At 39.2% G+C, this 12,711-nt stretch overlaps 1 protein-coding gene across 3 annotated transcripts in view; it reads left to right on the forward strand.

Moving 5' to 3' along the window:
* SMURF2 (SMAD specific E3 ubiquitin protein ligase 2) overlaps window positions 1-12,709 on the forward strand; it is a 59,561-nt gene extending 46,852 nt beyond the window's left edge. For all 3 annotated transcript variants that reach the window (XM_021414747.1, XM_021414748.1, XM_021414749.1), the window contains 9 exons: window positions 1,608-1,818; window positions 2,987-3,090; window positions 3,645-3,759; window positions 4,224-4,402; window positions 4,858-4,995; window positions 5,235-5,355; window positions 6,669-6,870; window positions 8,644-8,719; window positions 8,941-12,709. In XM_021414747.1, coding sequence (XP_021270422.1) covers window positions 1,608-1,818; window positions 2,987-3,090; window positions 3,645-3,759; window positions 4,224-4,402; window positions 4,858-4,995; window positions 5,235-5,355; window positions 6,669-6,870; window positions 8,644-8,719; window positions 8,941-9,040 — 1,246 coding nt within the window. In that variant the 3' untranslated portion in view covers window positions 9,041-12,709. The remainder of the gene's footprint in view (window positions 1-1,607; window positions 1,819-2,986; window positions 3,091-3,644; window positions 3,760-4,223; window positions 4,403-4,857; window positions 4,996-5,234; window positions 5,356-6,668; window positions 6,871-8,643; window positions 8,720-8,940) is intronic.

Below are 12,711 nucleotides of genomic sequence, written 5' to 3' on the forward strand. Positions count from 1 at the left end.
GTACAAAAATATCTTGCATGTAGCACAAATGACGTAGAGCTGTATTCTGGAACCACATCGAGTATCAGTGTAAGCTGTTGTAATGGTTTGGTTTCTTGGGATTGATTTTTAAAATAACTGTAGTTTATTGTAATAAATTGACCAGCTTAGGAATAAAGTGAAAGTTACCTTATTTAAAAACAATCAAGAGAATACTGAATCTCACAAAATCAATTAAGCCTATTTCCACAGTTCTGCATCTTAGGGCATCGTGACAGAATTGGATTTCTGCGCGTTATTCTCTCCTTATAGCCCAGATGCAAAAAGATAATAATATTAATAATAAGCTTTCGGCTGTTGCTGAGCTGATCCAAATGTGTGTCACCGCGGGGGTTTCTAGATGGTAGGTTTGTAAGACTACTGATAAAGATCATCCCAGTTAACTGGTGTAAATTTCCTTTGAACGTGGCTCATGCAAAGTAACTTTAAATAAAAGGTTTGAAAATAACAGAATAGCTGTCAGAGCCACGGGGCAAATTGGGGACGCTCCCACTTTTTTTTTTTTTTAATGGCCAAAGATGAATGTTGTGGTGGTGAAAGCCTGCTGGAAACGAAATTTGGTTGGTCAAGGGAGCTTCCTCAGTAGACTTTGTTTCAAAACAGGCAATAGACTGAAATTTTAAAATATGCTGAAGTTGTGTGTGGTTCTATGTAATATGTGTGGTGTTTGATGTTGAAAAAAATTACTAACATTCCATTGGAAAAAAAAAAATCTGAATTGTGACCTTTTTCTATTTATCCAATAAATTTAGGGTATTATCATGTGTCCTGCACAGAAGCTGTGCTTCTCAAGTTTTAGGGAAAATACAGCTTTTATCCTGTCCTGTTCGGAAGTGCCGTACTGAAAAGCTAGGTCATACAAAAACACCTACATGAGAGGTGACACGAGGGAGGACATCTCTGCTCAAAATTAACTTTGTCTAGTAAGAAGTTAGATTTACAAAATCTCCTAGAATTGCTAGTAAAAATACTTGTTTATCTGTGCCAGTTAGTTACATGTGAGCTCCCCACATTCCTGTGGTCCAGACTAGGCCAGGTACAAGGGACAAGGTCCTTGCCAAGCTGCCAGTACAAACATCTTCTTGTAAGCTTACCCTTTTTCATACAAGCCATTTAAAACAGACTATGGTATTGAGTGTAGATTAGAGGCATAGTGTTTGGCAGATCCCTGAATTTTAAATTGGAGGAAGGCAAAACACGCAAAGGAAATATGGAAATGGTATCTGAGAAATTCAGCGTCAGCAGCTTAGCAGTAAAACTGTATGGTTAATACCTTATTATATCGTGCTGTAACCTTTTACATACTTTGTAGAGTAGTACTAATAGAAATAACAAACTCTAAAAACAACTGATAGTTGCCAAGAAAGACAGAAGCATATGTCTTTAGTCAGGATAAAATCTCTCCGAATTTATTTTTTACTAGGCCTGAATGTTTCTAGTGTAATCACGGTAATAATCATAGTAAATCGAAAGTACTTGAGTTACTAAGACTTAACCTTTAAGAAACACACGAAGAAAACAGGAGATGTATGACCTGAATATCTGCAAACAGCTGTGTTTGTTTCTAGCCGCCAGAATCAACTTAAAGATCAGCAGCACCAGCAGCAGCAGCAGGTAGTGTCCCTGTGTCAGCTTCCAGATGAGGCAGAGTGTCTGACTGTGCCAAGGTACAAACGAGACCTGGTGCAGAAACTCAAGATCCTGAGGCAAGAGCTGTCACAGCAGCAACCTCAAGCTGGCCATTGTCGTATTGAGGTCTCCAGGGAAGAGATTTTTGAGGTAATTTGAGAACTTGACCCATTTGTTAACATTGAGGGAAGGGGAGGAGGGTTATCCCTAACTGTCTGAAGAAGTCATTCAGTTACACAAAATGTTGAAGCCTGGTGCTGTATTTTTCCAGAACAGATCTGTTGTATGAATTCTGTAGGCATCCGAGTGACCAGAAGCACCCATGTTGGGATTCTTGCATTTTATTTTCTGAGATTGTTCAGCAAAATAATTGTGATGAATTGATGAAACGCAGTTATAATTCATTGGCTTTTGTAGAGAACAGTTTGTCTCAAGAACTTTATCACCCATCCCACCCATCCCTGTTGTGTTTTTACTCCACCCACAAACACGATAGCCCCACTGTGTTGTCACCGTTTTTCCAGCCAAGAAATACTTGTGTTGGTATTCCCTTTGGAGACAGTCAAATCACTTCATAATAAACTGAAAAAGAAAGAGGAGAAGGGCTGCTGTAAAGCAGTGGAAATTATTATATTTTTTTTCTGAAGTGTCCCAGGCATGCCTACCTCTTCTCTTCTGCAAAACTGAAGATTGGGGGGGCATCGTTACTGGACATAAATAAAAAACCTTTGAATTAATTCTGTTTTAAAATCAGGATTTGGTTTGCCTCTCTTCAGCTTTCTTTTTATATTTCTTTTTCAATATATATATTTCTATTTATATTTCTTTTTATTTTGCTGAAGTCTTACTGAGAGAGGAGTAATTCCATAGGTTTACTGGGATGGCATTGATGCTTAAGATGCTTAACCATCTTAAGATGCTTCGTGAAGGTTTGCTCATTGTCTAGTCAGTAGAAGTTCCACTCTTGGCTTTTCATACTGCAGAAATGAGAGCTTTGTTGTAAAACAAAAGTTTACTGATATAAGGTTTTTTTGTGTATGAGGGTGAGTTATGTGAAAATGAGAAAAGGAAATGTTGTGATCACTGTACAGCCCTGGAAATTTGGAGGCAATTATTCTTGCATATCTGTTTTATTTGAGAGGAATTATCACATTTATAGAACACTATGTAACAGTTTGTGATTGGAGAACCAGTGGTTAGTATCTAGAAAAATAATATCCCCTTTGGACTTAGATTCTGAAACTCCATTTCTAATAAGCAGCAGTAGCTTCTTGTCTGTAAATAGCACTTAATAAAATAACGTGTTGTGTATTCACAGGAATCCTACAGGCAAGTCATGAAGATGAGGCCAAAAGACCTGTGGAAACGATTAATGATAAAGTTCCGTGGCGAGGAAGGCCTTGATTATGGAGGTGTTGCCAGGTAACAGTGCATCCTCCACCCCTTTCCCCAGCTGCCCTGCTTTGATTCCTAAACCAGGCAGCTCGTTTTCTTTTTAAATTATTCTTGTTTCTATTTATTCCAGTAACGTTGTATGTCAGAAGAGTATATATTTTTCAGATAGTCTTTTCAAGGGAACAAAACCGTCTAAAAAAGAGAACTAATTTCTTGTAAATAAATCAAAATGCACGTTACAGATTGCATCAGAGAACTATCATGTATGTGAGACATGCCTTTGGTATCAGTTAGTAAAGCCTGGGTATTTGGGAATTTACACCATTAAACACTCAACTTGGTGACAGAATCGTAATGGGTAACTCTTGGAAAGTGATAACCAGAGGGAAAATCTTGGCAGGCTGGGAAATATGCCAGGCTGACAGGTGCTGTGCAGTTACTGAACCAGTAAAAATAATTCAGATTTCAGCCTTATCTAAACATGTGCATAGCTGCCTTTTGAAAAGATTGAAAAGATTCTCAGTATGCAAATTAATTTCTCTAAGGTACTCTGTAAATGCTTTCTTCTTTTTGTTCTTCAGGGAGTGGCTGTACCTATTGTCACATGAAATGTTGAATCCATATTATGGTCTCTTCCAATACTCCCGAGATGATATCTATACACTGCAAATCAACCCAGATTCTGCAGTTAACCCGGTATGACTGATGAGTTCAGAAAAATGATGCTTTTGTGACCTAGAAATTAGGTACCTGTGGAGAATAATGTTCTAGATCTAAGAATCTAGTTCTCATATTAGTATTGCTAGTGACTGAATTTATGCAATAACAATTTCTTTTTAGTGCTGATCAAAGAAATGTCTCAAACGTTCTTAATTTTCTGTAAGATGTTGGTTTATGTTTCCTTTGGGAGAAATGAAGTTTTTGATTCTTAATAGTAAGACTTCTGGACTTGAAGCAAGGTACTCCATGTGCTGTACATAAAAAAAAAAAAAAAAACAAGAGAAGGAAATCAAACAGCTCTGGGTATGTGTTGGGTGGTGTGGGTTTTTTTTGTTCTTTCTTTTTTTTTTTTTTAAGTTGTATTGAAATTTAGTTAAATGTTCAGCAAATACAATCTAGGAGTCTTATTTAGGTGGCTTAGTCTTTTCTTTCCATTCCAGGAACACTTATCATATTTCCATTTTGTTGGACGGATAATGGGAATGGCTGTGTTTCACGGACACTATATTGACGGCGGCTTCACGTTGCCTTTCTATAAGCAGTTGCTAGGGAAGCCAATTACGTTGGATGATATGGAGTTGGTTGACCCTGATCTTCATAACAGCTTGGTTTGGATACTGTATGTACTGTGCATCATATCTTACAGTGTTAGAAGTGTGTCTCAATTAACATGATATGTGTTCCTAAAGCATGTTTTGATCTCCCACCCGGGCAGGTTTAAGGAACATCTTTCTTACATGCACAATTCGGCTTCTTTAAAGGCTTAACATGCTCAAGGTATTCAAATCTGGGGGGAATAAGAGATCACTGAGCTGTAAAGTGCTCGGTTATTCATAAATTTGTTTATTGATTTTTGCCTATTTATGACAGTTAACATGTTATTAAAACAAACATTGAACATTCTATGATGGCTTAAAATGTAATATAGCAAAAATAGATGTTCACCTCTTGTTTCCAAGCGGTGCTTCTAGATGTTACTCAAAAGCTACATTCTGATGTCTGTCAGAAGAATTATGGATGTAATGTGTTTGCAGAATGTTTTCACTGAGTTGCTTGCTTATTGCTTTCCACCAGTGAGAATGACATTACAGGAGTCTTAGACCATACGTTTTGTGTAGAACACAACGCATACGGGGAAATTATTCAACATGAGCTAAAACCTAATGGCAAAAGCATCCCAGTGACAGAGGAGAACAAAAAGGAATATGTCAGGTACAGCAATATCTTTTTCAGTGTTTCTGGTATTTCCCATGGGAGGAACTTTTATGCACTTGAAGTAATTAAGTGTTACAGCTTTTGTGGCCTTTTTTTCTTTTTTCTGGGTGGCCGTGCAGTTACTCTGTTGTTACATATTCGTGTTATTAAGGCCATTTTGGGGGGGGGGCTGGATAAATTGCAGGTTTATTATGTTTGAATACACCTTTCACAAATCCAATTTAACATGCTTGCAGACTTTATGTAAACTGGCGATTTTTACGAGGAATTGAAGCTCAGTTTCTGGCTCTACAGAAGGGATTCAATGAAGTAATCCCACAACATCTGCTGAAGACATTTGATGAGAAAGAGTTAGAGGTCAGTACACTAATGTTATGTTACGTTGTCAAGTGTAATAATAAAAGCCTAAGGCACTCCTCTGAGACTAAGGAACATGTGAGGGTGTATCCCCAGTGCTCCAGGGGTCTTGCAGGTGCACTGCTACAAAAAATACAGTTAGTATAAGAGGTTACCAGGTCGTGCAGTCTCTGACATGGATGGCATGCATCTTTGAGAGAGCTAGGAGAGTGGTTCTCAATGCAACATTTCTTAGCAGCTGTGGAAGTGATAGACGAGGAGACTCTCTTCTATACCTTAAAAAATAACAATAATTAATTTTTTTTGAAAAAACAACAGGAAAACAGTCTGTCAGTCCCTCCCGCCTCTCCAGTGCCACTTACTGACTTGGGTGTCAGGCAGCTACGTGGCTCTGCAGAGCTGAGTTACACCAGAATAAGCTGGCCCTGTAAATGCAGCATAAGGAAAGGTTCTGTCACCAACAAATGTGTTAGAAAATGTGGATGCTGATCTTGACAAGATAGCATCTCAAGGCAAATTCCGTAGATTTCAGGCTTCTTTTAGAACTGAAATCTAACATACAGTCTGTCAGCTGCAGGGCTGATCTTTTTGCCATGTAAGATGGCCACAATCTAAATTATTAATGAAATTGTTAATGCTTTCTTCTTGTTCTGGAATATCAGTGCTGTTCTTTTATCCCGAATATTCTTATTCAACAACGAGCCAGCTATGTTGTTAACCCAGGAAGGTGAAGATTCACTGTTCTTAGTCACAGGCAAATGTCTTTCTAATCATTTCCTATTGAGCTTAAGCCACTCGATTGTGGATCTCTATTTAGAAGTGCTAAAAGCTCATCTTAGGGAGAGAAATCTTACTTGTATTACCTGTATGGTAATAATAATAACAGCAATAATAATACTTTTGAGGGTCCAGAAGTTGGACAAGCCATGCTGCACCCTTAGCTACAGTCTGGAAAGAAGCACTGAGTGCAAATGGCAATTAGGAACGCTCCTTCACGCGTGGGGTGGAATCTGTCTTCTCGTATTTGGTTGACAGGTGAAGACGTTTTTGTATGAGCTTATGAACTGGTGGGATTTGTAATAGAATTAAGGTAATTTGAAAAATTGACTGTGTATAAAGTTAAGATTTTTTTTCTCTATTTTAAAGAAAAATGTTGTATTTTTGCATTGCCTAATATTATTGAGAGGTTATAATTTGCCTTTGGAATAAAATCTGTCAGTTTTTCAGAATCAGTTATTCATCGCTTGGGTAGTTCCCAAACCATTTTTTTTTTTTACTAACGATTCCTCATTAATTGTATTTTAAATTTACAGCTCATCATTTGTGGACTTGGAAAAATTGATGTTAATGACTGGAAGGCAAATACTAGGTTAAAACACTGTACGCCAGACAGCAACATTGTGAAATGGTTCTGGAAAGCTGTGGAGTTTTTTGATGAAGAGAGGAGAGCACGACTTCTCCAGTTCGTGACTGGCTCATCCAGAGTGCCTCTGCAGGGCTTCAAGGCATTGCAAGGTAACGTTTGGCCCCAAGCAACTGCAAATGCCTGTGCTTGGAGGAAGCAGTGAGACACATCACAGAAGCATTAGCTAAAAATGGGGCTGGTTGGCTGCTGTGTGACTTTTTTCAGGGAATATTTAACAGTCTGATGAATAACAATCACAGAAATAGTCTTTTTGTGAGCTTGTTCATTACCTTCTGATTCAGCTGTAAACGGTTCTGTTGTTTCAGTTGCATGCTTCCTTCCATTTCTAGCAATCCATTCTGATCAGTGGAGATCCTAGCAGGGTTCTCTGCGTGTTTTTCCTGGAAGATTATTGTTTCATTTCTCTCTTTTGCAAGCCTTCCTCATCTGTACAGCTCCATGACCAGAAAACACCGGCAAGGAGCAAATGTTCTTGTGATTCTGACAGCAGAGGCGCTCAGTAATCTGGGCTGTTTTAATTGTAAGAGCAACATAATCACAGGCAGCCCTGGCAAAGGAAGCAATCTACTTAATTACTGACCTGTTTTCTGAGCTTCAGTCAAGGCTCTGGATCTCTGCTGCAGCAGCTCTGGCTGTAACCCACACTGCTCCATTAATACCATAGTTACCATGTTTTACACTTTCACATGATGAGAGGAAACAGCCCAGGGAAGCATGGACCACAATCCATTTTAGTAGGTAGAAGATCCCAGGAGAACACACATTCTGTGGTAATAGCTACCACATACAAAAGCCAGTTGCTACACAAATCTATTTATTCTTCATCATCTCTTCATTGGGTAGAGGACCTCATTGCCCTTTTCTTCTGCTCTTGAGCTCCAAAATATTCAGGAACATTAGAAGCTCAGGAATATCGAGGCTTTCAAGGCCCTAGTTACTTCAAGTGTTTAGATAGTATCGGGGAGGGACTACGCAGTTTAAGCAATGGTAGTGGCCTGAGAACACTTGAAAGTAGTGCTAGTTGGTTTTAGTATGACTATACTAGTAAAAAAAAAAAGTTTCTGTGAACAAACGAATCCTGTTTTCCTAGAGATTTGAAGATAGACCTTGCTAGGTTTCAGATTTGAGTTGTGGTCGTACAGTAGTGCAGTATTATTTGCTAATACTCCTATTTGACAGCAGAGAGTCCCCATAAGAAAGATTGGTGCTGTGGATTACATTCTTAAATGTCAGTCTGCTCAGGCAAATACGCCAGCTGTACAGAGGTTAGGGCGTGTGTAACCTCTTCTGGCCTTGTGGAATCGTAGCATATACTGACTGCATCTGAAAGACTGCTGTGCTACGGTCTTTCCTTTAGCAGAGACTGTGACTCTGCTTAAGAGACTGTGAGACTCTATGCAGTCAAGTAATGTCACAGAATTATTAAAAAAAAAAAAGGTATCTATGACAGTTCTGTCCAGTTTGGCCACTATTCAATGCCCATTACAATGGGAGGACAGAGCTGCAGAAGTTTCTTTCCATGGGAGGAGTGGGGAAAGTGACGGTCAGAAGTGTTACAGTTGTATAGTGCACAGTGTAAAACAGGTATCTTACTTTTTTCCTTGTTGGTGCTTTGTTCTTGTTTACATGGCTGAAAGAGAACCAGCAGCACGGTTACGTTGTGTGGGTGGAGGGGCAGAATCTGGCTGTTAGGTGCTATGGGTTTCCTCTGGCTTTTTGCTGCCTGGTTATGGCCTCAGCTTCTGTGCGTAGCTTCTCTCTTTTTTTGTGTGTTTTGTTACCATCTTTTCTTGTTGCAGTTCAACAAAGCAATTTCAAACTATGTGATGCAGTAGTAGTAGAGATCTTTTCTGGATTTTCAGGTGCTGCAGGCCCACGACTATTTACAATACACCAGATTGATGCCAGCACTAATAATTTGCCGAAAGCTCATACCTGGTAAGACTTCTTCAGGTCTCTTGTGATACGTAGATTTGCTGTCAGTGTTCTAGCGGTGTTTCTTCCTTTTATGACATCCTAAATGCTGTCTGTCACAGAGCAGTAAAGGTGTGAAAACCTTTATGTGAAGTGTTTCAAATATGTTAAATGAAACGCAGCAGAACTTCGCTAGGGGAGGCTTTAAGATCCACATAATTGAAGCTTTTGCTTTGTCTTTGCAGCTTTAACCGAATAGACATTCCTCCTTACGAAAGCTATGACAAGCTATATGAGAAGCTGCTAACTGCCATTGAAGAAACATGTGGGTTTGCTGTGGAATGACCCTTCCCAGGCTTACCTGAGACTCTATTTATACTCCTGTCAGCCGGAACGCCCTTCCCTCATCAAGACTCGAGAAATGCTTGAAATACAGGAACCTTTCCCTTTTCTACACTAGGACACTGTGAGGGAAAGGACAACTTTGCAATTTTTTTCTTTCAAGAAAATAGGTTCTGTGGTTCCTGCCACAGGATCATTCAGCTGCTATTAAAAACTAATACCTTGAACATACAGAATGCTGACTTTTCCTACATTTCAACAGTTAAGCAGTATTCTACACTTAAAGACTACTACTATTTTTGTAAAAGGTAATCTATTATATTTGCCTACCTGATTTCTATTCTCAGATACCAAGAAACAACTTCAGCAGTCGGTACAAGTCACGTTTCAGCCTGTTTTAAATGTATGATACTGACCAGCATCTATACCTGCTATTTTTGGAAAAAGTATTTTGGATTATTCTAACTTTTTGCATAAAATTGGCTGAAAGAATCATTAATCTTTTTAATTAAAGCCACTTACATGTTACTGCATTTTCTTATAGTAAAACATTATATTCTGCAATGTACATTCAACTAACGTTGCCACAGGGAACTTTTTTTATATTTTTCAAGCATGAATTACAAATACGATGTTTTGGGGCCTATTTATATCCTCGTCAGATTCCTTAAACAAAACTTCTAGTGTGAGTGACACATACTGCGTTTGGCACAGTATTGGTGTTAACATGTGGAATAGACCTTTTTTAATGAAGAGCAGACGTTTTGATTTTTTTTTTAAGCAGCATTTTTCTAACAAGTCTGTCAAGAATATTTTTTGTGACTTTTGACTTTAAACACTGCGTTTTTCAACTTGGTGCGCGTGTTGATGAGGTAATATTTGACAGCAGCAACCTGTCTGCAGTTCAGTTCAGAACCCATCCTATCCAGCCGACCAAAGCTTGTTTGAATGCAGCCAAATCGCACGATAAGTTGTTGATGCTAAAGATCTGTCAGGTGAAGCATATTATTTTAATCTTTGTCTAGCTGCTCGTGACACGTGGGTTTAAGTTACAACTAAGGAAAAACGGCAGTAAAACTAAAAATGTTGTATTAACTGAAATACGCGATGTGCTTCAAAAATGAGGTTTTAAAAGCACATAATTTATTGATTGTAGGGATGGAAGTAAGTATATATATGATTTATAACATGGGTTGATCTCTGCAAAGGGGAATAAAATGCACTACCAGTAGAGGGAACTGAATTTTGAAGTAAGTTTGGGCAATCTCAGCGAAGATCCGTCTCATCTGGTCGTGGTGTGTGGGTGAATCGCTCCATTTAACACAGTGGCATTCTCCTCTCGGTGAGAAGCTCTGGAATAGATAGCATTTTTTTCCCAATCAGCGTTGTTTTTTAACGTAGGTTACAATTAATCCTCAAATGTGCACTATTTTTACACTGCCAATAAGAAGGAAGTCCAGGGAGTTGGACGTGCTTGAACGCCGGGATGTGAGCAGCAGTGTGAGTCACACGGTGACCCCGCTCGTTTTCTGTTTGTTCCTTGGAGCTTGAACTTAATTTTGTTCTGCCAAATCTGACTGCCGCAGTGAGTAAACTACTACTGGATGTTGTGTATTAGAATAGCGGGCAATGGACTGCTTTCTAGAATTGTGGTAAGAACCTGGTGAGCCAAATCCACATGTTCATTTGATTATATATATATTTTTGTATGGCTGTTGCTGGAAGGTTTGTTCTCAGAGGCTTGCTTCCTCGTTCTGGGCTGGCTGCAGAGGTGAGGCTACTTAGGGATGTAAACATGAAGCCAAGAAGCTCGCTGTGACAGCCAGGTTTGAAGTATATCAGGCCGTTCTTTCCTCATTTCAGGGGACTGCTGCACTCTTTTAAAATGCCTGGTACCTTTGCTTATGTTCAGGAGCCCTTACTAGAGAAGCTACCACTGTATTTCTCCAGTTTGTCTGGGAAAGCAAAGTGGGATGTTGCCCAGTGCGTTTCTTATTTGTTACTGCTTCCTGTGGTTGGGGACCACCGCGTTAGGTAACCCCCAGGTCCTCCTCTCACCCCTTCAAGTTCGGAGGTCTGACATCAATTACTGACGCAGGATCAAAACATCAGTGTTGTGTAAGGGATTTAATTCTGCTCTTGCTCAGGCTATGGCTGCGGCCACCCTGATCATGGAAGCATGACAGATGTAAAATCCAGCTTGATCCAGCTTTTGGGAGAAGTCAGGGCTCAGCTGGTGGCTCCATGAGGAAGGGATGCTGTTGTTTCCACCAGCCAGCCCTGCCAGCACCACTTCAAGCTGTTCCCGTAGTGTGTCCTGACCGCGCCGTCTGTACCCTCCTAGGAAGCTGCCCCTGCTCACCTCCTTGGGCTGGTTCGTTATCGAACACCTGGTTGTGGCCCTTAAAACATAAAAGCGTTTCTGAGGAGGGAGGAGATGAGCTCTGCAGAAAATAGAGCGCAGATCAGCTGATAAATACCATTGGTTCTCACAGCAGCCTTAGCAGCACGTCTGTGTGTTCTACCAACCATTTTGATACGGCATAGAGAATTTTTTTTAATTGTCACAGATAAATATTATAAATTTAATATATTATAAGCAAAACTAGATAAATTTGACTTTCCACAGCTGACAGATGAGGTTGAGTATACCAAGTATTTTGAGTGCCTTTCTACCTTCATCATGACCGAGAGCTTTAACGAAAGCACCTCATCACCGAGTCACCTTGATCAGAAAACCTTAAGGGTTGATGCCTTTGCAAAACTGTATTTCAAGATCACGTCAGCTACTTTTCCCCTCCAAAAGGTGCTAAGCCTAATATTGCATTTTAACCTTGGACTTTCACCCCATGATTAATGTGAATATTTATTTCAGTGTGTCCCTCTTACTGGGTTTTACTTTATCCAGTCTTTAGTTGTTTTAGAGAATTGTCACATCATGGTTTTATGCTGTTGCTTTTCATATGAATGTTTAATTATGAACAGAACTTTTGTAGATTTCAAATATACAGTACACAGTTGAATTTCAGAGGATTTAATTTCTCGGTGTAAAGAGTTTTGTAATGGTGCTTTGTACAGTATGTATTCTAATTTTTTTGCACATAGTTTCAGTTTCCCTAAACTGATTTATTTTTACCAAATTTTTGTGTTGTACTAAAGTCCAGAGCACACAAGCTGTTTTTAAATTCTCGTTCTACAACACTACATCTGTATAGAACTTCTGGTGCGTTTAAACTAGCTGCATTGATGGAAGTAAAAGCTTTGCTTCTATACCATAAGAATGCATCATTCAGCTTCATGTAGCATGCTCCAAGTGCTTCAGATTTTAAACAGCACCATCTAGTTACCAGGTGCCATTTGTTGTACTTTACACTATGTAGTAGGTTTCCAGCTCTGCCACATCCTCAGAGCTTTGTCTGTAGCTGTAATTAGTTTATACAAGTGTAATTACTCCTCCACAACCTGACAGTTCTTAGTTTATCATTTCCATTGTATTTATTACAGAGTGTTTTAGCATTGATATCATTGTATTTTCACCCAGCTGTTACATGAGCTTTAACAAAAAAATCTGTATAAAATGGTTTTTAAGTACTTAATGTATGTACCCATGCAGAAGTTGAGCAATAAATTGTATGCTGTTTGCACTGTCACAGCATCAATGGTTTAAAAAGTTT

This window comes from Numida meleagris, chromosome 17, assembly GCF_002078875.1.
Source record: "Numida meleagris isolate 19003 breed g44 Domestic line chromosome 17, NumMel1.0, whole genome shotgun sequence".
NCBI lineage: Eukaryota > Metazoa > Chordata > Aves > Galliformes > Numididae > Numida > Numida meleagris.